Raw genomic sequence first — 26798 nt, forward strand, 5'->3', positions numbered from 1 at the left:
CCCTGGAGCCTGTGCTCACCCTGGAGCCCATGCTCTGCAGCAAGAGAAGCCAGTGCAGTGAGACACCCACGCACTGTAACTAGACAGTAGCCCCCACTTGCTGCAACTAGAGAAAGCCCGCTCAGAATAATGAAGGCCCAGCACAGCCAAAGATAAAAGAAAGTGAAGTCACTCAGTTTTGTCCGACTCTTTGCGTCCCTATGCACTGTAGCCTACCAGGCTCCTCCGTCCATGGGATTTTCCAGGCAAGAATACTGCAGTGGGTTGCCATTTCCTTCTCCAGGGGATCTTTCCAACCCAGGGATCGAACCCGGGACTCCCGCATTTGCCAAACAGATGCTTTACCATCTGAGCCACCAGGGAAGTCCTTTTTTAAAAAATATGGAAGCCCCTTCAGTCCAAGGCAAACAGAACAGTTGGTCCCAGCCCCACCTGACCTGCTGGCCTCTGAGGCACATCTGCTGGGGGTCCTGGGTACTCTGAGGAACATAGATTGAAAATCACTAGCCTGGCGCCCACAGCGATCTTTCTGGCCTGGCACTCCATTGAGGCCTCCAGAACTGGCCATAGCAGCCCTTTCTTTGCCTGAGGCAGAAGGAGCCTGGTGAGTGACCAGCCAGGCTAGCCAGAAGTGGACTCCAAGCTATGGGAAGCACAATAGCAGCTGCTGAAGGGTCCTGAGCCAGAGCCCTGATTCTTCCCAAACCTAGCTCTTGCCCTGTGTTCCACCCGCTGTTCTTCACAAGGCCACCTGGATATTCAGTTCTCATGCCCCCTCCCCATGAGTCCCTCCACTCTTTACAGAGGTTGTCATCCGAAACTTATGCCGCCAGTTCCAAGTTACACCCTGCTTGTGCTGAGTGGAGTCGGAGAATGATGCTGGGCAAAGGTGGGAGGCAAGGACGTTCAGGGTCACTGTGAGAGGTACCACGCAGTGGAAACGGATGGCCAACCTGAGCTAGGAGCAGTCAGAGCCAGCCACATATGCCAATAGAGGCAGAGTGGTCACAGGGGCCAAGACATGGGTGAGAGGGCACAGAAATTGACTGAAGTAAGTTGGGTAGGTGGTGGAGGTGACAATGTTCTGAAAGAGAATTGAGGTCCAGGGAGTTTCGCCTTCTGATTATAAGTGGGAAGTGAAGTGAACTGTTAGTTGCTCAGTCGTGTCCGACTCTTTGTGATCCCACAGAATCTAGCTAGCCAGGCTCCTCTGTCCATGGGTCTCCAGGCAAGAATACTGGAGTGGGTTGCCATTCTCTTTTCTGGGGGATCTTCCCAACCCAGGAATCGAACCCAGGTCTCCTGCATTGCAGGTGGATTCTTTACCACTTAAGCCACCAGGGAAGTGGGAGGTTATCCACAAAAACTCAGACAGAGAGTGGCAGAGGGCATGCAGGTTAGACACAGTCTACCTCAGCAACCCATCCTGGACATCTGAACTCAGCCTGGAGTGGCAGAGCTGGCCCATCGTCTCCACCCTGAAGTCCTCACCCTGCCCACTGGGTGCCTTCAAGAGCAGAGACTGCTGACCCTGACCTGCATGCCACCTCTCAGTCCAAGTGCCAGCTTCCCCCATCCTCCCATCTGTGCATCCGGCCCATGCTGGTCCATCAGGAAGCTAAACACCTCGGTCAGCACAGGGGTCCCAGAGAGACAGCAGCAGCCCCTGCAGTCTCCACTCAGAGCTGCCTGTGCAGAATGGGGTGCAGGACAGCGAGGCTCAGACCACAGAATACTTCCTGCAGAGGAGAGACCTCCCAGCTGGGCGAAAGAAGTGGGCTGCCCTTTCTGAAAACCTTGGGGTCCCAGACCCTGGGGCGGGTGTGGGAGAAAGCTGGGGAGGGTCAGGCCTCAGGCACCCAGGATTCAATAGGCTCTGCAGGTAATGAAGGAAGTAGTAAGGGAACAAGCCAGCCCCACAGTTGGAGTGCCACTCCAGGAACAGACTGAGGCAGGGCCAGGGGAGGTCTGTGATATCTGCTGTGGGGTCGTGGCTGGGCTTTGGCTCATCAAAGCATGAGGATGTATAGAATGGAGACTGCACCCAGGGAGGGGTGTCAGATATTAGGGCACAGACGTGAGCGGGACCCAGGAGACCTGGAGTCTGGTTTGGAGGCTTCAGGTCTTCCCTAGAAATGGGGGCGCTAGAGATGGCCACCCATGGCAAGAAGGCTCAACTCCACTTGAGCACGTGGATGCATGGTGTCATGGACACTCCCCGGGGAAAGATGGGTTTTAACTCATGAGAGATGCACTTGATCAGGAAGGAAGAGCAAGCCGAGGATAGAGGTTGCCCAGAAATGGCGGGCAGAATGGGCACGGGATGAGAGGATACCAAACTTGGGAAACCCTGTGATCAGGACTTCAAGAAGTTGCCGTCTCCTCAGCCAGCTAACTGAAAGCAGAGCTGAGCTGTACAAAAAAGATCTTCACAACCCAGATAACCACAATGGTGTGATTACACACCTAGAGCCAGACATCCTGGGGTGCGAAGTCAAGTGGGCCTTAGGAAGCAACACTACAAACAAAGCTAGTGGAGGAGATGGAATTCCAGTTGAGTTATTTCAAATCCTAAAAGATGATGCTGTGAAAGTGCTGCACTCAATATGTCAGCAAATTTGGAAAACTCAGCAGTGGCCACAGGACTGGAAAAGGTCAGTTTTCATTCTACTCCCAAAGAAAGGCAATGCCAAAGAATGCTCAAACTACCACACAATTGTACTCATTCACACACTAATAAACAAATTCTCAAAATTCTTCAAGCCAGGTTTCAACAGTATGTGAACCATGAACTTCCAAATATTCAAGCTGGTTTTAGAAAACGCAGAGGAACCAGAGATCAAATTGCCAACATCCACTGGATTATTGAAAAAGAAAGAGAGTTCCAGAAAAACATCTATTTCTGCTTTATTGACTATGCCAAAGCCTTTGACTGTGTGGCTCACAATAAACTGGAAAATTCTGAAAGAGATGGGCATACCAGACCACCTGACCTGCCTCTTGAGAAACCTGTATGCAGGTCAGGAAGCAACAGTTAGAACACCAGACTGCTTCCAAATAAGGAAAGGAGTACGTCAAGGCTGTATATTGTCACCCTACTTATTTAACTTATATGCAGAGTACATCATGAGGAACGCTGGGCTGGAAGAAGCACAAGCGGGAATCAAGATTGCTGGGAGAGATATCAATAACCTCAGATATGCAGATGACACCACCCTTATGGCAGAAAGTGAAGAACTAAAGAGCCTCTTGATGAAAGTGAAAGAGGAGAGTGAAAAAATTGGCTTAAAGCTCAACATTCAGAAAACTAAGATCATGGCATCCGGTCCAATCACTTCATGGGAAATAGATGGGGAAACAGTGGCTGACTTTATTTTCTTGGGCTCCAAAATCACTGCAGATGGTGACTGCAGCCATGAAAGAAAAAGACACTGACTCTTTGGAAGAAAAGCTATGACCAACCTAGACAGCATATTAAAAAGCAGAGACATTACTTTGTCAACAAAGGTCCGTCTAGTCAAGGCTATGGTTTTTCCCGTGGTCATGTATGGATGTGAGAGTAGGACTGAGAAGAAAGCTGAGTGCCAAAGAATTGATGCTTTTGAACTGTGATGTTGGAGAAGACTCTTGAGAGTCCCTTGGACTGCAAGGAGATCCAACCAGTCTCTCCTAAAGGAGATCAGTCCTGGGTGTTCATTGGAAGGACTGATGCTGAAGCCAAAACTCCAATACTTTGGCCACCTGATGTGAAGAGCTGACTCATTTGAAAAGACCCCGATGCTGGGAAAGATTGAGGGCAGGATGAGAAGGGGACGACAGAGAATGAGATGGCTGGATGGCATCACCGACTCAATGGACATGAGTTTGAGTAAACTCCAGGAGTCGGTGATGGACAGGGAGGTCTGGCGTGCTGCAGTCCATGGGGTCACAAAGAGTCAGACACGACTGAGCGACTGAACTGAAGGGAACTGTGGCCACAGAGATGCGTGGGGCTAAGTCCCATGTTGTCTGAGTGATGGGTGGAGACAATAAGGGTGCCCAGAGCCTGGTGCGGCAGGAGCGGGGGCTGGCAGAGTGGGAGAGGGTGGAGCTGGACAGATCTCACAGGACTGTGCAATGAGGGAGTGTTCTCTCTGGGTCATCCAGTGAGGCGTCTCCAGGTGCTGAAAGGCGTGGGTTGTGTGCCTCGAGGCAAGGCGGTCTCTGGAGATTTTGGAGAGGGAAAGATGTTAGGGTCTGATCTGTATTTCCAGAGGGTAGGTTTGTTTCTCTGAGAGACGGTGATTCCTGTTCCCTCTCCTTCTCACCACAGATGGATGGATCTGGGTTAGACTCAGAGTAGGATTTACTGAAAGCTTCACAGCGCAGGTGTGCGGCTTGCTGAGCAACACAGAAACCTTTGTCCCATGTTCTTCGGGGTGCCTGACCCTCCAGGAGAGAGGAGATGCTGAGCAAGAGGAAGCTCTGGGGGCCCCGCTGGAGTGTTTGCAAAGTCACCCACCAAATAAAGGAAAGGGAAACAGACATTTACAGCTGAATCCCAGCAGAGAAACCTACCAGATAAGTGAGGACCCCCAGGCAGAGGGGTCAGTCTGGGTCTGGGACACACCACACCAGAAACCCCAGTGGGAGGAAGAGATGGGGCTCTCAGGAGGAGAGAGTGCTGAGGCTAAAGGCCAGGTGAGCATGGGCAGCCCCTGTACCACTCTGTGCCTAGAGAGTGAGCAGACCTCCTGGGACCAAGTAAGAAAGCACAGAGCCAGCCCACACCCAGTGGTCCTCCTAGGTCCACAGGGCCTCCCGTGCATTGGTCTTCTGCTACCATCCTAAACATTTTCACGGCCCTTTCTGAGGGACCCTGAAGAGCCTTTGTGATATCCGTGGTTGACGGGAGACAGGCTTCAACAGATGGCCCCAAAAAGGAGCAGCGGCCACACAGTCACTCACATGGAGCTTCCACCCAGGGCTGAAGGGAGCGTTGAGACACAGGAGCCAAGCGGAGCTCTGCGCCCAAGGGCCCATCACCCCCCTACAGACACAGGTGCGCCCACAGACGACAGACCGTGGGTTACCCGTCAGATCGGGCAGATTCAACTACGCGTCACGGTGGGACTGGGGAAGCTCTTTCGCTCTGCCCTGGAGGGGGCCAGATGGTTCTTCCTCTGAAATCAAGGGGTAGTCAAACCTGTCCATTCTAAAGGAAATCAACCCTGAATATTCATTGAAAGGACTCATGCTGAAGCTGAAGCTCCAATACTTTGGCCACCTGATGTGAAGAGCCGACTCATAGGAGGAGACTCTGAAGCCGGGAAAGATTGAGGGCAGGAGAAGGGGACGACAGAGGATGAGAGGGTTGGATGGCATCACTGACTCAGTGGACATGGGTTTGAGCAGACTCAGGACAGGGAAGCCTGACACGTCACTGTGGTTGCAGAGTTGGACGCGACTGAGTGACTGAACAACAATCACGAATGGTAACACGACCACATTTCAATCAGCTGTGACACATAAACACGTGTGTAACCAACAGCCCCATCAGACACAAGCACTCCCTTCACCCTAGACCCCAGTGGTCCAGGAGGACCTTCCACAGCGACCGAAACATCCTTATATCTAACCATCCAACATGGTAACCACAGGTCCTGAATAGCTAGTGTGACTACGAAACCAAGTTTTTCTCTCATTTTTGGTCACTTTGCTTAAATAGGCACATGTGGTGAGTGGGAACCATTTGGCAAAGTACAGCCTGAGATACATTTTCTCATGCCGCCTTTCAGTCAGGCCAGACCTCCCACGAGGATGAGGAAGCTATCCTGATTTCTGTACCTGTGCACAGTGTTGCCGGGCCTTGGTCTCCATCAGAGGAATTGTGGTCACCCACACTGTATCAGATCTCTCTTAAGCTCCCTGCCAGGGAGACCCCTGGCCTTGGCACCAGCAGGCCACTCCTATTCCCATGTAGCGTTCCCCTGCAAGAGCAAACACTGTCTGTGCGTCCACGCTTCTGTGGATACAGCCTTTGGTGGTTTCCGAGTTTTTCTCTGATGACCACAGCCCTGTGAATATTCTTGAGCACATCTTATTGTGTACATAAGCTTTTATACCTGTTGAATAAATAGCCAAAAGCCTGCTGGAATGATGGGTCTGAGCTCAGCAGTGGTTTTCGCCTGTATGACTTATTTACCCACTGCTGGGCCACATCTCTATCTGTGTGTGTGCGTGCTAAGTCGCTTCAGTCGTGTCTGACTCCTGGTGACCCCATGGACGGTAGCCCAGCAGGCTTCTCTGTCCATGGGATTCTCCAAGCAAGAATACTGGAGTGGGTTGCCATGCCCTCCTCCAGGGTGCCCCATCTCTAACTCCACCCTAACGGCAGAAAGCAGAGAGGAACTAAAGAGCCTCTTGGTGAAGATGAAAGAAGAGAGTGAAAAAACTGGCTTGAAATTCAACATTCAAAAAACTAATATCATGGCACCCGGTCCCATCACTTCATGGCACACAGAAGGGGGAAAAGTGGAAGCAGTGACAGATCTTCCTTTCTTGGGCTCCAAAATCACTGCAGACGGGGACTGCAGCCATGAAATTGAAAGACACTTGCTCTTTGAAAGGAAAGCTATGACAAAGCTAGACAGCATATTAAAGAACAAAGACGTCACCTTGTTGACAACAGTCCATATAGTCAAAGCTATGTTTTTTCCAGTAGTCATGTACAGATGTAAGAGTTGGACCATAAAAAAAAGCTGAGCACTGAAAAATTGATGCCTTCAAATTGTGGTGCTGAAGAAGACTCTTAGAGTCCCTTGGACTGCAAGGAGATCAAACCAGTCAATCCTAAAGGAAATCAACCATAAATATTCATTGGAAGGACTGATGCTGAAGCTCCAATACTTTGGCCACCTGATGCAAAGAGCTGACTCACTGGAAAAGACCCTGAGTCTGGGAAAAATTGAGGGTAGGAGGAGAAGAGGATGGCAGATGATAAGATGGTTAGGTAGCATCATTGACTCAATGGACATGAACTCAAGCAACTCCAGGAGATAGTGAAGGATGGGGGAGCCCGGCATGCTGCAGTCCCTGAGCTGGACGTGACTTAGCTACTGAACAACAGCAGCACGCCCTATCTCACACTGCTCTAGACATGATCGTCCTCCTGCCCCAGACCCAGCAGCCCCTCCTCGGGGCAGCCCCGTACTGACTCAGTGTCACCTGTATCCTTGAGTTCTGTTCTCTGTGTTCCTGAACGGTTTCAGGGTGCTGCTCTCTCCACCCCATTGGAGCCAGGACCCCTGCAGTTGTGCAGGGAATCAGGGAAGCCTCCACCACTTCCTCGATTTCTTTTCTGTCAATCCACATGCACATCACGATGTTTTGTGCTAAGTCTCAGGTTACAGGATAGGGACAGGCTTCCTCCATGGTAGAAGCACATCTTGCCCTGGAATGCACAAGTATCTGGAAGGAAAGGGCCTGTGTGCATCCTCCAAAGAAAGTTCACCCTAGGACAGGCCTGACTCCTGCTCCCGGTTCGTGGGCCAGAAGGGCACTTCCCCTACTAACCAGGCCTCCTTGTCCTCCTCCCCCAGGTCCCTGGCTGTTGGGCCCCAGTACTCATCCCTGGGGACACAGCCCATCCTCTGCGCCAGCATCCCAGGCTTAGTACCCAAGCAGCTGCGTTTCTGCCGGAACTACGTGGAGATCATGCCCAGCGTGGCAGAGGGCATCAAAATCAGCATCCAGGAGTGCCAACACCAATTCCGTGGCCGCCGTTGGAATTGCACCACTATCAACAACAGCCTGGCCATCTTTGGCCCCGTGCTGGACAAAGGTACACGTGGTACCCATCGTGGCTAACCAGGCAGAGGTGGCAGCCCAGGGGTGTGGATGCAGCAGGGCTCAGACCAGCATCCCCCTCAGTGGGAGTGGGCACAAGCCAGTTCATTTCTTTTCTGCCTCTGTTTCCCACTGTGCTCAAGCATAGGAACAGCACTTCCAGTAAGGGGGCAGTGCTCGTTACTATAGGGATCTCCTATGTGGGTCCTTTCCAATGCTCACCCACTCTGGAAGGTGTTCCTAGAGTTTGGGAAGGGTACAGGATCACACAGAGATTCCTTCTGCTTCCCCTTTCCCAAAAAAACAGTTACACCATTTCATGGGGACAGGATTAACCACTGCAAGTTTTCCTGAAGAAGCCAGGACTTCAGGCAGGTCTTAGAGAGAAAATACAAAAATAAACAGAAAACACAAAAAACGGTGAGGGTTGGGGATCACAGAGGCACACAGCAGAAGTTATCCAGGGTCCCGGAGCCAGGGAAGAAGACGAAGATCTGGCAGGCTGGGTGTTGGTTAACTCTTGGTGAAGAGCAAATGTGCACAAGACACAGTAGTTTAAACAATAATACTCACGTGTTGTCGGTCCCAGCATCTGCAGATGTGGGGCGGTGCGGTAGGCAGGGCTGCTCTCTAACGAGAGAGAGAGACGAGCTGGTCCTCATCTCTCTTACATGCCTCGTGGCCCCTGCTGCTTCTGCACATGACCTGGGTTCGCTTAAACGCAGTGGCTGGGCCCTCCAGCAAGTGAGGAAAGAGGGAGGGAAAAAGAGAAAGAGGGAGAGAGGCTTCTTTCCCTGAGCGTGTTTTCAAGATGCTTCCACCTGTAGTGCGTCTTTTTATGGCTAAATTATATTACAGTGTGCGGATGGATCACAGTTTATTTATCCATTCATCTGTTGATGGACAATTAGGTTGTTTCAAGCCTTTTATTGACTGTTGTGAATAATGCTGGTATTTCAAGTATCTGAATACCTGTTTTTCAATTCTTCTGGGTATATTCCTAGAAGTAGAATTGCATAGTCATTCTGTGTTTTGAGGAATTACCAAACTCTTTTTCCACAGCAACTGCACCATTTTTCTCTCCCACCAGCAACACAGGAGGGTTCCAGTTTCTCCACATTATTGCCATTTTTTTTTTCCTTTAGCCCTCCCAGTGGATCTGAAGTGATGTCTCATTGTAATTTTTATTTGCACATCCCTGATGACAATGATGTTGACATCTTTTCATGGGATTGTTGAACATCTGAATGTCTTCTTTGGAGAAATGTCTATGCAAGTCCTTTGCCCAGTTTTTAATTGTGTTGTTTGTGTTTCCATTGTTGAGTTGTCAGAGTTCTTTATATATCCAACACTAGACACTTATCAGAAGTATAATTTTCAAATATCTTCTCTCTTTATAGATTGTCTTTTCACCTTTATGACAGGGTCCTTTGATGTACAGAAGTTTTAAATTTTGATGACATTCAATTTACCTATTTAGATATCATATCAAAGTAAGCATTGCATAATCTACAGTTATGAAGTTTTACACTTGTGTTTTCTCCTAAAAGTTTTATAGTTTTACTTCTTACATTTAGGTCTTTGATCTATTTTTAGTTAATTTTTGTATATAGTGAGAAGTAAGGGTCCATCTTAATTCTTTTGCACGTGGGAAACCAATTATTTCAGCACCATCTGTTCAAAAGACTAGTCTTTCCCCTATTGAATAGTCATGGCACCCTGGTTAAAAATCAGTTGTCCATGGATGTCTGGGTTTATTTCTGGACTTTCAGTTCTATTCCATTGGTCTATATGTCTACCATTCTTCAGTACAACACTATTTTGATTTCTATAGTTTTATAGTATGCTTTAGAGTTGGGAAGTATAAGTTCTCTGACTTTATTTTTATTTTACAATTGCTTTGGCTTTGATTGTTTTGGCTTTTGGAGAATTCCTTACAATTCCATATGAATTTTAGGGTTGTTTTTTAATTTCTGCAAAAAAGATTTTTTGAATTTTGATGGAGATTGCATTGAATCTGTACATTAGTTTGAGAAGTATTGCCATCTTAACAGTATTGTCTTTTAATCCATGAACATGGGATTTTTCCATTTATTTAGGTCTTCCTTAATTTTTTAGCAGTGCTTTATAGTTTTCAATGAACGAGTCTCATACATCTTTGGTTAATGCATTCCTAAGTATTCTTTTGATGCTATTATAAATGAAATTGTTTCATTCATTTCCTTTTCAAATTGTTCACTATGTGTAGAAGTACAATTGATTTTTGTGTTTAGATCCTGTATCCTGCAAATCTGATTAATTTTTTCATTAGCTGTGAGAGTTTGTGTCGATTCTTTAGAATTTTCTGCATATGAGATCAAGTCATCTGTGAATAGAAATGTTCTTGCTTCTTGCTTTCCAATTTGGATGCCTTTTCTTTCTTTTTCTCGCCTAGTTGCTCTGGCTGACACTTCCAGTACTGTGTTGAATATGAGCAACGAGAGTGAGCACCCTTCTTCTTCCTGATCTTAGACGGAAAGCTTTCAGTCTTTCACCATTGAGTGTATGAGGCTAGTTGTGAATTTTGCATAACTTCCCTTTACCGGGTTAAGCAGATTGTCTTCTATTCCTGATCTGTTGAGTGTTTGTATCATGAAAAGGGTACTAGACTGCATCAAATGCTCTTTCTGAATCAGTTAAGATGATCACGTGGTTTTGCCTTCATTATGTTCACATGGCATTTCTTCTAAGGAATTCTTGCCCACAGTAGTAGATATAATGGTCATCTGAATGAAATTTGACCATTCCGTCCATTTTAGTTCACTGATTCCTAACAAGTTGATGTTCACTCTTGCCATCTCCTGTTTGACCACTTCCAATTTACCTTGATTCATGGACCTAACATTCCAGGTTCCTATGCAATATAGCTCTTTACAGCATCAGACTTTACTTTCACCACCAGACACATCCACACCTGGGTGTCACTTTTGCTTTCTCTCAGCCTCTTCATTCTCCCTGGAGCTATTTCTCCACTCTCCTCCAGTAGCACATAGGACTCCTACCGACCTGGGGGGTGGGGTCTTATCCTTCAGTGTCATATCTTTTTGCCTTTTCATGCTGTTCATGGGGTTCTCCAGGCAAGAATGCTGAAGTGGTTTGCCATTGCCTTCTCCAGTGGACCAGGTTTTATCAGAACTCTCTACCATGACCTATCTGTCTTGGGTGGCCCCACATGGCCTGACTCATAGTTTCACTGAGTTACCCAAGGAGTCTGTGGTCCATTTGATCATTCTGGTTAGTTTTCTGTGATTGTGGTTTTCGTTCTGTCTGGTTTTCGTTCTGTCTCTGATGGATGAGGATGAAAGGCTTGTGCAAGCTTCCTGATGGGAGGGACTTGTGGGGAAAGCTGGGTCTTGGTCTGGTGGGTAAGGTGATGCTCAGTAAATCTCTAATGCAATTTTCTGCTGATGGGTGAGGCTGTGCTCCTCCTCTGTGCTTTGGCCTGAGACAGCCCAGTCCTAGAGTCTGTAGTCTCTATGGTCAGCTCTAGGCTCTATGATAGTCTCTAGGCTCCATGATAGTCTCTAGGCTCTATGATAGTCTCTAGGCTCTATGATAGTCTGTAGTCTCTATGGTCAGCTCTAGGCTCTATGATAGTCTCTAGGCTCTATGATAGTCTGTAGTCTCTATGGTCAGCTCTAGGCTCTATGATAGTCTCTAGGCTCTATGGTAGGGGTAATGGCGACCTCTTCCAAGAGGACTCATGCCAGCATGCTGCACCTCCCAGGACTACTGCTGCCAATGCCCCAATCCTGAGGCCAGCCACTGTCGACCCACGCCTCTGCTGAAGATTCCAAGACTCTCACAGGCAAGTCTGGCTGAGTCTCTCATGGGGTCCCTGCTCCTTTCTCTTGAGTCCTGGTACACACAAGGTTTTGTCTGTGCCCTCCAAGAGTTTGTTTCCCCTGTTCTGTGAAAGTTCTGTAATCAAATCCCATTGACCTTCAAATTCCCTGGGAATATTCAATCCCCAGGTTGGGGAAGTCTGTTGTAGGGCCTGGAGCTTTCATAACAGTGCAAGAACTTCTTTGGTATAACTGTTCTCCAGTTTGTAGATCGCCCACGCATTGGCTCTTTGGTAAGGTTAATGGCGACTCCCTCCAAGAGGATTTATGCCACATGCCACGCCTCCCAGGACTGCTGCTGCCAGCACCCCTGTCCCTGCGCCTGGCCACTGCTGACGCATGCTTCCACAGGGGACCCTCAGACACTAACAGGCAGGCCTGGCTCAGTCTCCTGTGGGGTCACTGATCCTTTCTCTGGATCCCGGTGCACACAAGGCTTTGTTGGGTGCACCCTAACCCTAACCCTAGGGTGCACAAAGACTCCAAGAGTATTTGGCGGGTATGAGGTTTGGTTTTAACCATGGTTGCACCCTTCCTACCGTCTTATTGTGGCTTCTCCCTTGCCCCTGGATGTGGGGCATCTTTTTTTGGTGGGTTCCAACATCCTCCTGTTGGTGGTCGTTCAGCAACTAGTTGCAATTTTGGTGTTCTCTCTGGAAACTGAGTGCACATCCTTCTACTTTCTCATATATATATGAGATTATATGCATATACATTAATATACAGTATTTGTTTTTCTCTTACTTCACTCTGTGTAACAGGCTCTAGGTTCCTCATCTCAATTCAGCTGACTCAAATTCATTCCTTTTATGGCTGAGTAATAGGCCATTGTGTAATATGACCGCATCTTCTTATGCGTTCATCTGTTGATGGCCATCTAGGTTGCTTCCATGACCTGGCTATTGTAAACAGTGCTACAGTGAACAGTGGGGTACATGTGTCTTTTTCAGTTATGGGTTTCTCAGGGTATGTAACCAGTAGTGGGATTGCTGGGTTATATGGTAGTTCTATGTTTAATTTTTTAAGGAAACTCCATACTGTTCTCCATAGTGGCTATACCGATTCTTTTTTCTCCACACTCTCTCCAGCATTTATTACTTATGGACTTTTTGATGATGACAGTTCTGACTGGTGTGTGTTGATACCTCCTTGTAGTTTTGATTTAGTATTTCTCTAATAGTTAGTGATATTCAGCATCTTTTCATGTGTCTTTTGGCCATCTATATGTCTTCTTTGGTGAGATGTCTGTTTAGGTCTTCTACTCATTTTTTGATTGGATTTTTTTGTTTTTTGATGTTAAGCTCCATGAGCTATTTGTATATTTTGGAGATATTATTTGTATATATTAATTATATGTATATAGCTAATATTTGTATATGTTAATTTCCCTTTCTGCTCTATTTGTATATATTAATCCTTTGCCTGTTGCTTAATTTGCAAATATTTTTACCCATTCTACTAGAGTTTACCTGGTGGCTCAGATGATAAAGAATCTGCCTGCAGTGCAGAAGGGTTTCCCTGATAGCTCAGTTGGTAAAGAATCCACCTGCAATACAGGAGACCCCAGTTTGATTCCTGGGTCAGGAAGATCCAGTGGAGAAGGGATAGGCTCCCCACTCCAGTATTCTTGGTCTTCCCTTGTGGCTCAGCTGGTAAAGAATTCATCTTCAATGCAGGAGACCTGGATTCAATCGCTGGGTTGGGAAGATCCCCTGGAGAAGGGAAAGGCTACCCACTCCAATGTTCTGGCATAGAGAATTCCATGGACTTTATAGTCCATAGGGTTGCAAAGAGTCAGACATGACTGCAATGCAGGAGAGTCAGGTTCGACCCCTGGGTGTGGAAGATCCCCTGTAGAAGAAAATGGCAACCCACTCCAGTATTCTTGCCTAGAAAAATCCCATGGATAGAGGAGCCTGGTGGGCTACAGTCCATGGGGTCACAAAGAGTTGAACACGACTGAGCGACTAATACTTTTTTTCCTTTACCCATTCTGAGGGTTGTCTTTTCATTTTGTTCATAGTTTCCTTTCCTGTGCAAAAACTTTTAAGTTTAATTAGGTCCCATTTGTTTATTTTTCTTTTTACATTCTCATTATTCTAGAAGGTGCAAGAACTTCTTTGCCAAAAAAGATCTTGCTGTGATTTATGTCAAAGAGTGTTTTTTCTATGTTTTCCTCTAAGAGTTTCACAGTGTTTGGAATTACATTTAGGTCTTTAACCCGTTTTAAGTTTACTTTTGTGTATGATGTTAGGGAGTATTCTAAGTTCATTATTTTACATTTGGCTGTCTAGATTTCCCAGCATCACTTATTGAAGAGGCTATCTTTTCTCCATTGTATATTTTTGCCTCCTTTGTCATAGATTAGGTGACCATAGGTGCGTGGGTTATCTTTTGGGCTTTCTATCCTGTACCATGGATCTATTTCTCTGTTTTTGTACCAGTACCATACTGTCTTGATTACTGTAGCTTTGCAGTATAGTTTGAAGTTGGGAAGCCTGAGTTCTCTAGCTCCATTTATCTTTCTCAAGATTACTTTGGCTCTTTGGGGTGTTTTCATACAGACTGTAAAAGTTTTTGTTTTACTTCTATGAAGAATACCATTGGTAATTTGATAGGAATTCCATGGAATCTGTAGTTTGCTTTAGGCAATATACTCATTTTCATTATATAGATTCTTTCAATCCAAGAACATCATATTTCTCTCAATCTGTTTGTGTCCTCCTTGATTTTCATTAGTGTTTGATAGTTTTCTGAATAACAGGTCTTTTGCCTTATTAGGTTGGTTTATTCCGAGGTATTTCATTATTTTTGTTGTGATGGTAAGTGTGATCGTTTCCTTAATTTCCCTTTCTGCTCCTTTGTTATTAGTGTGTAGGAATGTAGGCGATTTCTGTGCATTAATTTTGTGTCCTACAACTTTACCAAATTCACTGACTATGTCTAGTAGTTTTCTGGTGGCGTCTTAGGATTTTCTACATATAGTATCATGTCATCTGCAAACAATGACAGTTTTACTTCTTCTTTTCCAACTTGGATTCCTTTTATTTCTTTTTCATCTCTAATATCCATGGCAAGGACTTCCAAGACAATGTTGATGAGAGTGGACATTCTTGTCTTATTCCTGATATTAGGGGAATCGCTTTCAATTTTTCACCATTGAAAATGATGTTTGTTATATATTGCCTTTACTATGTTGAGGTTCCCTCTATGCTCATTTTCTGGAGAATATCATAGATGGTTGTTGAATTTTGAGATGATCATATGGCTTTTATTCTTTAATTTGCTGGTATGGTCTATCACAGCATAGACTATCACACTGATTGACTTGCGTACATTGAAAGATCTGTGTATATTTCTGGGATAAATCCCACTTGATCATGGTGTATGATCCTTTTAATGTATTATTGGATTCTGTTGGCTAGTATGTTTTTAAGCATTTTGTAATGATTTTAAATCAATTTATTTGTAAACCCAGAAAAAGAAAATAAATAAAACCATTAACAGTAGTACAGTTGATACGGTTGCTAAGGCATTAATAACTTATAAAAGGCATAGTAGCTAGATAAGTGGAGAAGGAAATGGCAACCCACTCCAGTGTTCTTGCCTGGAGAATCCAAAGGATGGCAGAGCCTTGTGGGCTGCCATCTATGGGGTTGAACAGAGTCGGACACGACTGAAGCAACTTAGCAGCAGCTAGATAAGTGTGTGTGTTCACTTGCTAGGTCATGTCCAACTCTGTGGCCACATGGACTGCAGCAGCCAGACTTCCTTGTCCTTCACTTTCTCCCAGAGTTTACTCAGATTCATGTCCATTGAGTCAGTGATGCTATCTAACCATTTTGTCCTCTATCACCCTCTTCTCCTACAATTTTTCCCAGCATCAGGGTCTTTTCCAATAGGTCAGTACTTCACATCAGGTGGCCAAAGTATTGGAGCTTCAGCATCAGTCCTTTCGGTGACTATTCAGAGTTGATTTCTTTTGGAATTGACTGGTTTGATCTCCTTGCAGTCCAAGGGACTCTCAAGAGTCTTCTCCAGCACCAAAATTAGAAAGCATCAATTATTCAGTGCTCAGCCTTCTTTTTGGAGAAAGAAATGGCAACCTACTCCAGTGTTCCAGTGTTCTTATCTGGAGAATCCCATGAAAAGAAGAGCCTGGCTGGCTTCGTACAGACTATGGGGTTGCAAAGAGTCAGCCATGACTCAGCAACTAGACAACAACAGCCTTCTTTATGATCCAACTCTCACATCCATACATGACTACTGGAAAAACCGTAGCTTTTCCTATATGGACCTTTGTCGGCAAAATGATGTCTCTGCTTTTTAATACTCTGTCCAGGTTTGTCACAGCTTTCCCTCCCAGGAGCAGGCGTCTTTTATTATCACAGCTACAGTCACCATCTACAGTGATTTTGGAGCCCAGTAAAATATAATATGTCACTGTTTCCACTTTTTCCTCTTCTATATGCCATGAAGTGATGGGACCGGATGCCAAGATCTTAGTTTTTTGAATGTTGAATTTTAATTTAACCTTTTCACTCTCCTATTTCACCTTAATCAAGATGCTCTTTAGTTTCTCTTCACTTTCTGCCGTTACAGTGGTATTATCTGCATATCTGAGGTTGCTGATATTTCTTCTGGCAGTCTTGATTCCAGCTTGAGTTATCCAGGCTGGCATTTCCCATGATGTACTCTATTTATACATTAAATAAGCAGGGTGACAATATACAGCCTTAGTGTACTCCTTAGATAGGTAAGGTGGTCTGGTATTCCCATCTCTTTAAGAATTTTCCACAGTTTGTTGTGAACCACACAATCAAAGACTTTAGTGTACTCAATAAAGCATAAGTAGATGTTTTTCTGAAATTCCCTTGCTTTCTCTATGATCCAAGAAATATTGGCAATTTAATCTCTGGTTCCTTTGCCTTTTCTAAATCCAGCTTATACATCTGGAAGTTCTCAGTTCATGTACTGCTAAAGCCTAGCTTGAAGAATTTTGAACATAACCTTTCTAGGATGTGAAATGAGCACAGTTGTAAGGTAGTTTGAACATTCTTTGGCTCTACACATGGACATCACCAGATAGTCAATTCCAAAATTAGATTGATTATATTTTTACAGCCAAAGATGGAGAAGCTCTATACCTTCCACAAAAACAAGACCTGGAGCTCACTGCAGCTCAGATCATCAGCCCTTTATTGCAAAATTCAGGCTTGAACTGAAGAAAATAGGAAAAACCATTCAGGTTTAACCTAAATCAAATCCCTTATGATTATACCATAGAGGCGACCAATAGATTCAAAGGCTTAGATCTGGTCGACAGAGTGCCTGAAGAACTATGGACAGAGACTCGTAACATTGTACAGGAGGCAGGGACCAAAACCATCTGAAAGAAAAAGAAATGCAAGAAGGCAAAGTGGTTGCCTGAGGAAGCCGTACAAATAGCTGAGAAACGAAGAGAAGCAAAAGTCAAGGGAGAAAGGAAAAGATACCCAACTGAATGCAGAGTTCCAGAGAATAGCAAGGAGAGATACGAAGGCCTCCTTAAGTGAATGATGCAAAGAAAGAGGAAAACAATGGAATGGCAAAGGCTAGACATCTCTTTAAGAGAACTGGAGATATCAAGGGAAATTTTCATGCAAAGATGGGCACGATAAAGGACAGAAACGGTAAAGATCTAATAGAAGCAGAAGAGATTAAGAAGAGGTGGCAAGAGTTTTGTTGTTTTTGTTCAGTCACTCAGCCATGTCCAGCTCTTTGCAACCCCATGAACTGCAGCACACCAGGCTTCCCTGTCCTTTACTATCTCTTGGAGTAGGCTCAAAATCATGTCCATTGAATCGGTGATACCCTCCAACCATCTCATCCTCTGTTGTCTCCTTTTCCTCCTGCCTTCAATCTTTCCTGACATTAGACTCTTTTCTAATGAGTTGGCTCTTCCCATTAGGTGGCCAAAGTATTAAAGGTTCAGCTTTAGCATCAGTCCTTCCAATGAATATTCAGGATTGATTTCCTCCAGGATTGACTGTTTTGATCTCTTTGCAGTCCAAGGGACTCTCAAGAGTCTTCTAAAACACCACAGTTCAAAAGCATCAATTCTTCGGCACTCAGCTTTTTTATGGTCCAACTCTCACATCCATACATGACTACTGGAAAAACCATAGCTTTGACTATAAGGCCTTTGCTGGCAAAGTGATATCTGCTTTTTAATATGCTGTCTAGTTTGGTCATAGCTTTTCTTCCAAGAAGCAAGAATCTTTTAATTTCATGGCTACAGTCACCATCTGCAGTGATTTTGGAGCCCAAGAAAATAAAGTCTGTCACTGTTTCCATTGTTTCCCCATCTGTTTGTCATGAAGTGATGGGACCGGATGCCATGATCTTAGTTTTTTGAATGTTGAATTTTAAGCCAGCTTTTTCACTCTCCTCTTTCACCTTCATCAAGAGGCTCTTTAGTTCTTCTTTGTTTTCTGCCATGAGGGTGGTGTCACTTGTATATCTGAGGTTATTGATATTTCTCCCGGCAATCTTGATTCCAGCTTGTGCTTCATCCAGCCTGGCATTTTGCATGATGTCCTCTGCATACAAGTTAAATAAGCAGGATGACAGTATACTGCCTTGACGTACTCCTTTCCCAGGTGGAACCAGTCTGTTGCTCCATGTCCAGTTCTAACTGTTGCTTCTTGACCTGCATATAGATTTCTCAAGAGGCAGGTAAGGTGGTCTGGTATTCCCATCTCTTCAAGAATTTTCCACAGTTTGTTGTGATCCACACAGTCAAAGACTTTAGTGTTAGTCAATGAAGCAGAAGTTGATGTTTTTCTGGAACTCTATTGCTTTTTCAGTGATCCAGCGGATGTTGGCAATTTGATCTCTGGTTCCTCTGCCTTTTCTAAAACCAGCTTGAACATCTGGAAGCTCTCAGTTCACATACTGTTGAAGCCTAGCTTGGAGAATTTTGAGCATTACTTTGCTAGCATGTGAGATGGGTGCAATTGTGCGGTAGTTTGAACATTCTTTGGGATTGAAATGAAAACTGATCTTTTCAAGTCCTGTGCCCACTGCTGAGTTTTCCAAATTTGCCTGCATATTGAGTGCAGCACTTTCACAGCATCATCTTTTAGGATTCGAAACAGTTCAGCTGGAATTCCATCACCTCCACTATCTTTATTTGTAGTGTAGCCTGATGCTTCCTAAGGCTCACTTTATTTCACACTCCAGGATGTCTGGCTCTAGGTGAGTGATCACACCATCATAGTTATTTGGGTCGTTAAGATCTATTTTGTTCTTCTGTGAATTCTTGCCACCTCTTCTTCTGCTTCTGTTAGGTCCATACTGTTTCTGTCCTTTATTGTGCCCATCTTTGCATGAAATATTCACTTGGTATCTCTAACTTTCTTGAAGAGATCTCTAGTCTTTGCCATTCTATTGTTTTCCTCTCTTTCTTTGCACTGTTCACTTTAAAAGGCCATCTTATGTCTCCTTGCTATTCTTTGGAACTCTGCATTCAGATGAGTATATCTTTCCTTTTCTCCTTTGCCTTTTACTTGTTTTCTCAGCTATTCATAAGGCCTCCTCAGACAACCGTTTTGGCTTTTTGCATTTCTTTTTCTTGGGGATGATTTTGATTACCACCTCCTATACAATGTCATGAACTTCCATCCATAGTTCTCCAGGCATTCCGTCTATCAGATCTAATCCCTTGAATCTATTTGTCACTTCTACTGTATAATCGCAAGGGATTTGATTATAGGTCATACCTGAATGGCCTAGTGGTTTTCCCTACTTTCTTCAATTTAAGTCCGAATTTTGCAATAAGGAGTTCATGATCTGAGCCGCACTCAGCTCCCAGTCTTGTTTTTGCTGACTGTATAGAGCTTCTCCATCTTTGGCTGCAAAGAATATAATCAATCTGATTTTGGAATTGACCATCGGGTGTTTACCTTGTGTAGAGTCATCTCTTGTATTGTTGGAAGAGGTGAGAATACACTGAATAAATATACAAAAAAGTTATTTTCTTACTGACTAGGATAACTACACTGCGGTGGTCACTCATCTAGAGCCAGACATCCTGGAGTGCGAAGTCAAGTGGGCCTTAGGAAACATAACTACAAACAAAGATAGTGGAGATAATGGAATTCTAGCTGAACTATTTCAAATCCTAAAAGATGATGCTGATAAAGTGCTGTACTCAATATGCCAGCAAATTTGAAAAACTCAGCAGTGACATCAGTACTGAAAAATATCAGTTTCCATTCCAATCTCAGAGAAGGGCAATACCAAAGAATTTTCAAACTACAGTACATTTACATAAAATGATTCTAATAATAGTTAAACAGGAGAAAATGAGCTTTTCTCAGTATTAATGTGAAAGCAGGCAGTTTGGAATTTAAAAATAATTCTTGACTCAAATAGTTATTTATCTGTTCCCTTAACTTCCATAGTTTCTGCTGCTGCTGCTAAGTCACTTCAGTCGTGTCCGACTCTGTGTGACCCCATAGACGGCAGCCCACCAGGCTCCCCCGCCCCTGGGATTCTCCAGGCAAGAACACTGGAGTGGGTTGCCATTTCCTTCTCCAATGCATGAAGGTGAAAAGTGAAAGTGAAGTCGCTCAGTCATGTCCGACCCTTAGCGACCCCATGGACCGCAGCCCACCAGGCTCCTCCGTCCATGGGATTTCCCAGGCAAGAGTACTGGAGTGGGGTGCCATTGCCTTCTCCGTCCATAGTTTCTAGGGAAGGCCAATTTTAAAATGTATTTTCCTTTTCATTATAAATACTTTAAGGAGAAAACAGTAAAAACAATTAAAAATTTTAGTTCCTACTACCTGGCATAGTGATGTGGCATTTCTATGTATTTCACAGTGATCATTACAGTAAGTCTAGTTTCCATCTGTCAGCATACAAAGATGTTACGTAGCTTTTGGCTGTATATGTTCCCCACTCCGTGTGTTTCTTACCTGTGACCACTTACTTTGCAACTGGACGTTTGTACCTCTTGATCTCCTTCACCCATTCTTTCCTCAGTATTTTCTCCAACCAAAGAAAGCATTGAATTTGATCTGAGCCAACCTTCATAATGTTGGCTAGTATTTTGTTGAGGAATTTTTGCATCTATGTTCATCAGTGATATTGTAATTTTCTTATTTTGTGAGATATCTTTGTCTGATTTTGGTATCAGGATGATGATGGTGGCCTCATAGGACAAATTTGGGAGTGTTCCTCCCTCTGCAATTTTTTGAAAGAGTTTGAGAAGATGCAGTATTAGCTGTTCTCTAAATGTTTGATAGAATTAGCCTATGAAGCCATGGAGTCATGGACTTTTATTTGTTAGAAGATTTTAAATTACGGTTTCAATTTCATTACATGTGATTGGTCTGCTAATATTTTCTAAGGCTTCCTGGGTCAGTCCTGGAAGATTGTACCCTTCTAAAATTGGTTCGTTTCTTTCACGTTGTCCAATTTATTGACATATAGTTGCCTTTAGTAGTCTCTTATGATCCTTGTATTTCTATGGTGTGAGTTGTGGTTTCTGCTTTTTCATTATTAGTTTTATTGATTTGTGTCCTCTCCCTTTTCTCTTGAGGAATCTGGCTAAAGACTTATCGATTTTGTTTATCTTCTCAAAGAACTAATTTTTGCTTTTATTTATCATTGCTATTGTTTTCTTCACTTCTACCATTTATTTCTAATCTGATCTTTATGATTTTTTTTCCTCCTACTGGCTTTGGATTTTCTTTGTTCTTCTTTCTCTGGTTGCTTTCGGTGTAGGGTTATATTGTTTATTTGTGATTTTTCTTGTTTCTTGAGGTATGAATGAATTGCTATAAACTTCCCTCTTAGAATTTACTGTGTCCCATAGATTTTGGATCATCATGTTTTTATTGTCATTTGTTTCTATGTCATTTCTTATTTTCTCTTTAATTTCTTCAGTGATCTCTTGGTTATTTGCAGTGCACTCTTTAGCCTCCATGTGTTTGTGGGTTTTTACAGTTTTATTTTTCCCCCTGTAATTGACTAATCTCATAGTGTTGTGGTGAGAAAAGATGCTTAGTACAATTTCAATTTTCTTAAATGTACTGAAGCTTGATTTGTGACTCAAGATGTGGTCTATCCTGGAGAATATTCCATGTGCACTTGAGAAGAAAGTGTATTCTGCTGCTTTCAGGTGGAATGTCCTATAAATATCAGTTAAATCTATCTAGTCTATTGTGTCATTTAAAGCTTGTGTTTCCTTATTTATTTTCTGCCTGGATGATCTGTCCATTGGTGTAAATGGGATGTTAAAATCCCCTACTATTATTGGGTTACCGTCAATTTCTCCTTGTATGTCTGTTAGCATTTGTCTTATGCATTGAGGTGTTCCTATGTTGGGTGCATAAATATTTGTAATTGTTTTATCTTCTTCTTTTGTTGATCCCTTAATCATTATGTAGTGTCCTTCCTTATCTCCTATGATAGGTTTTTAAATAATTTCATTTATTCATTGATTTTTTGACTGCACTGGGTTTTTGTTGCTGTGCAGGTCTCCCTCTAGTTGTGGTGAGCGGGGGCTAATCCTCATTGCAGACTGTAGGCTTCTCACTGCTGCGGCTTCTCCTGTTGCAGGCCTCAGGCTCTAGGGCATGCAGGCTTCAGCAGCTGTGGTGTGTGGGCTCAGCTGTTGCGGATCCCGGGCTCTAAAGCACAGGCTCAATAGTTGCGGTGCATGGGCTTAGTTGCCCTGTGGCATGTGGCATCCTCCCAGACCAAAGATCGAACCCGTATCTCCTGCATTGACAGCTGGACTCTACCACTGAGCCGCTGAAGAAGCCCAGTAGTTTTTATTTTAAAGTCTATTTTGTCTAATATGAGTATTAGTACTCCAGCTTTCTTTTGATTTCCTTTTGCATGGAATATTTTTTCCAACCCTTCACTTTCATTCTATATGTGTCCCTAGGTCTGAAGTGGGTCTCTTGTAGGCAGCGTATACATGGGACTTGTTTTTTTATTCATTCAGCTAGTCTGTGTCTTTTGGTTGGAGCATTTAATCCACTTACATTTGAAGTAATTATTGATATGTACGTTCCTATTACCATTTTCTTATTTGATTTGGGTTTGTTTTTGTGAGTCTTTTTCTTTTGTGTTTCCTGCCTTGAGAAATTCCCTTGGCATTTGTTTCAAGTCTGGTTTGATAGTACCGAATTCTGTTAGTCTTTGCTTGTCTATAAAGCTTTTGATTTCTCCATCAAATTCAAATGAGATTCTTTCTGGGTAGAGTAATCTTAGTTGTAGAGTTTTCCCTTTCATCACTTTAAATATATCCTACCAAGTAGGATATATTTATATTTCATCACTTTAAATATATCCTACCAATTTATCCTATAAATATATCCTTCCTCTGGCCTGCAGAGTTTCTGCTGAAAAATCAGCTGATAGCCTTATGGGGATTCACTTGTATGTTATGTTTTGCTTTTCAGTTGCTTTTAATACTTTTTCTTTGTATTTAATTTTTATTAGTTTGATTAACGTGTGTCTTGGTATTGGGTTTATCCTGTGTGGGACTCTCTGCGCTTCCTGTAGTTGGGTGGCTATTCCTTTCCCATATTATGCAAGTTTTTTACTGTAATTCCTTCAAATATTTTCTCAGCCCTCTTTCTCTTCTTCTTCTGGGACCCCTATAATCTGAGTGTTTTTGAGTTTAACAGTGTCCCAGAGGTCTCTGATATTGTCCCCAATTCTTCTCATTCTTTTTTAGTTACTCTCCTTGGCATTCTCTCTTCCAGCCCACCCATTCATTCTCTCTCAGTCAACTGTTGATTCCTTGTGGAATATTTTTAATTTCAGTTGTTGTGTTGTTCATCACTGTTTGCTTATTCTTTAGTTCTTCTAGGTCATTATTAAGTGGTTCTTGCATTTTCTCCATTCTATTTTCAAGATTTTGGAATATCTTTGCTATCATTTCTCTAAATTCTTTTTCAGATAAGAGTGCCCATTTCCTCTTCATTTATTTGATCTTGTAGATTTTTACCCTGGTTGTTCTTCTGTAATATATCTTTCTGTTTTCTCAATTTTTGTTTTAATTGATGGGTGGGACCGTTCCTGTTTCACTAGTTGTTTGGCCTGAGGTTTCCAGCAGCAGAGTTTGTAGGCAGTTGAGTACAGCCAGGTCCTGGTGTTCAGATGTGGACCTTTGGGAGACCTCATTCCAATTCATATTCCCTGAAGCCCAACAGTCTCTGTTAGTCCAGTGATTCTGACTCGTTGCTCCAACCACAGGAGCTCAGGCCTGATCTCCAGCCCATGAACTGAGATCCCACAAGCCACAGAGTATGGCAAAAGAAAAAAGAAGCGGAGCAATAACAAATAATAAAAAAGAAAATAAATTTAGAAAACTAACAGATGTTTTAGAAAAAATAAGAATACATGTGAAAAAAACCACTGGAAGGTAAAACAGAACTCCAATAGCAAAGAACAGAAGAAGAAGAAGGCAGGAGCCTTGGCTGGAGGGGCGGGGCTTAGGCAGAACAGGGCTTAGGTTGGGGTGGGGTCTAAGCTCAAGATCCACACCTCTGGAAAAGGCCCTGGGTGGAGGTAGAGGGTGGTGTCCAGGCTTAGCGCAGCCCAGAACAGAGTGTGTAAGATCAGGCCCGGGACCTTAGGAGGCTTCCCAGGGGTTGAGTGGGTGGAGAACTTCAGGTGCTTCCTTCGTCTTCCAACCCTGGAGGTTCCCTTCCTGTCCCTTTGATCCCCAGGAGTTAGGGTAAGTATACTTCTCCGGGCATGTGAAACCCTCCCCTGCCCAAGCTACCCCTCAGGTGTCCTGGTCCTGCAAGGTCTTGCTTCTCCTGCCCTCTTGCTTCCCCCAAACTCCTACCCAGTTGCTTGGGAGTTCTTCCCTTCTACCTGGGCATCTGAGGCCCCCCACCAGCATCTATTAAATGTCCTAGTTGTGGGGAGACATGGACTCTTGGTCTTCCTTCTCTGTCATCTTGGCTCCATCCTTCTGTCTCTATCTTTTGATAGTTTGATTAAAATATCTTAGTGTGGAGCTCTCTATGCTTATCCAACTTAAAGCTTGTTGAGCTTCTTGGGAATATCTTGAATCTTCAAGTTTTTTTTTAAATCAAATTTGGAACTTTTGGCCATTATTTCCTTAAATATATTCTTTCTGCTCCTTTCTTTCTATTGTCTTCTTCTGGGACTTTCATAATATGTCTGTTGCTACATTAATATGTCTGTGCTACATTTGATGGGATACCATCAGATGGGATGGGATACCATCTGTTCACTTTTCTTCATTCTTTTTTCTTCCTTCTCTTCAGGCTGTATAATTTGAGTTGAACTGTCTTCAGGTTCATTGATTCTTTTTTTTTTAATTATGAAAGTATGATGACACATTCACAGGAGACTTGGAAAATACAGAATAAAGTTGCATACAGTTCCACTATGCATTACAATTATTTTTAAGTAGATAAATTAAAGTTTTTGGTTGGAGTTTCAATAACAAACTCTCAAAAATTAGTAGAATGAATATACAGAAAAGTAGAAGGGTATAGTGGACCTGAAAACACCACAGGTTCACTGATTCTTTCTTCTGCCTGCTCAACTCTGCTGTTGAAAACTTCAAGTGAACATTTTGTTTCAGTTATTGTACTTTTCGGTGCCAAATTTTATCTGGACACTACTTATAATGTCTATCTCTTTATTGATTTTCCCTCTTTCTAGAGACATTTTCCTTCTGGTTTCCTCTATCTCTTTGAGAATATTTAGGACAATTGATTTAGAGTGATTGTCTACAGTGTCCAATATCTGTGCTTCCTCAGAGATAGTTTCCGTTAATTTAGTTTTCTTTTTCCTATGGATGGTCCATACTTTCTTGTTTCTTTGAGTGCCTAGTAATTTTTTTGTGGAAACATGTACCTTTTGAATATTATCATATGGTAAATCAGGAAATTAGATTCTTTTTCATCTTCAAGGTTAGTTGTTGTTGCTATGGGTTGTTATTGGGGGCTCCTGCTGTAGTCTCGAGGGGCACTGGTGATAGGATGGCCAGGGCCATGTGCCTCTCCCACGCACCCGCGTTCCCATCTTTGTAAAGGGCAGCCCCGTCCTTCTGTTACTTTGACTTCCTTGTGATTCCTCTCCATCACAAGTGCAATCCACAGTACCTTCAGATTCAATCCTGAATCCAGCCATCTCCCACCAAGCCCAGCACCCTGACAGCCTGGGTGATCAAAGTGGCTCCTACACAACTGCTCAGTGCCGTTTTCAATGTCCCTAAGTCCCTTGGAGTGCAAGGAGATCCAACCAGTCCATTCTAGAGGAGATCAATCCTGGGTGTTCATTGGAAGGACTGATGCTAAAACTGAAACTCCAGTACTTTGGCCACCTCATGCGACGAACTGACTCACTGGAAAAGACCCTGATGCTGGGAGGGATTGAGGTCTGGAGGATACGGAGATGACAGAGAATGAGATGGATGGATGGCATCACCAATTCGATGGACATGAGTTTGAGTGAACTCCGGGAGTTGGTGATGGACAGGGAGGCCTGGTGTGCTGTGATTCATGGGGTCGCGGAGAGTCGGCACGACTGAGCGACTGAACTGAACTGAACTGAAGGCCAAAAGAGCTGTGTCAGGCACACTCCTCCTTCACTTGGGCCCTCCAGGGCTCCAAGCTCTCTTGAACTCTCGGGCCCTGCTGCCTCTTCTCCCTCCTTCTCTTCACCTTTCCTGTGCCCCTCTCCATCCCACTGGCCTCTTGGCTGCTTCCCAAACACTGAGGACAGTTCTAGCTCCATCTTTGCTCTTGCAGATCCCCTACCATTGCTCTTTTCTCTGCTTCGGTATGATTTTCTCTGTCCATTTCCCTCTGCCTCCTTCTAAATGTCACCTTGTCTCCACATCACACAGCCCAGTGCTGGCCTCTCTCTCCCCGTCACCTGGCATCACATCCTGCTTCTCACTGTCCTCAGCCCTTTACCGTCACGTCCATCAGCCTCCCTGTGAGTACTGTGGGGCCCACCCCAGCTGCCCTCTCTGTCTTGCCAGCACATGGCCACTACGTTTGGGAGGAACAGATGGCCTTGCTCGGCCCTGGT

The 26798-nt window shown here is 44.0% G+C and overlaps 1 protein-coding gene across 1 annotated transcript in view; it reads left to right on the plus strand.

The window, feature by feature from the left end:
• WNT3A (Wnt family member 3A) overlaps positions 1-26798 on the plus strand; it is a 71059-nt gene that overhangs the window by 15384 nt on the left and 28877 nt on the right. The window contains exon 2 of the mRNA XM_055431030.2: positions 7581-7822. Within this exon, the coding sequence (XP_055287005.1) occupies positions 7581-7822 (242 nt within the window). The remainder of the gene's footprint in view (positions 1-7580; positions 7823-26798) is intronic.

Source organism: Moschus berezovskii, chromosome 8 (genome assembly GCF_049115385.1).
Source record: "Moschus berezovskii isolate FMDL1 chromosome 8, NW_MosBer_1.0, whole genome shotgun sequence".
NCBI classification, from domain to species: Eukaryota; Metazoa; Chordata; class Mammalia; order Artiodactyla; family Moschidae; genus Moschus; species Moschus berezovskii.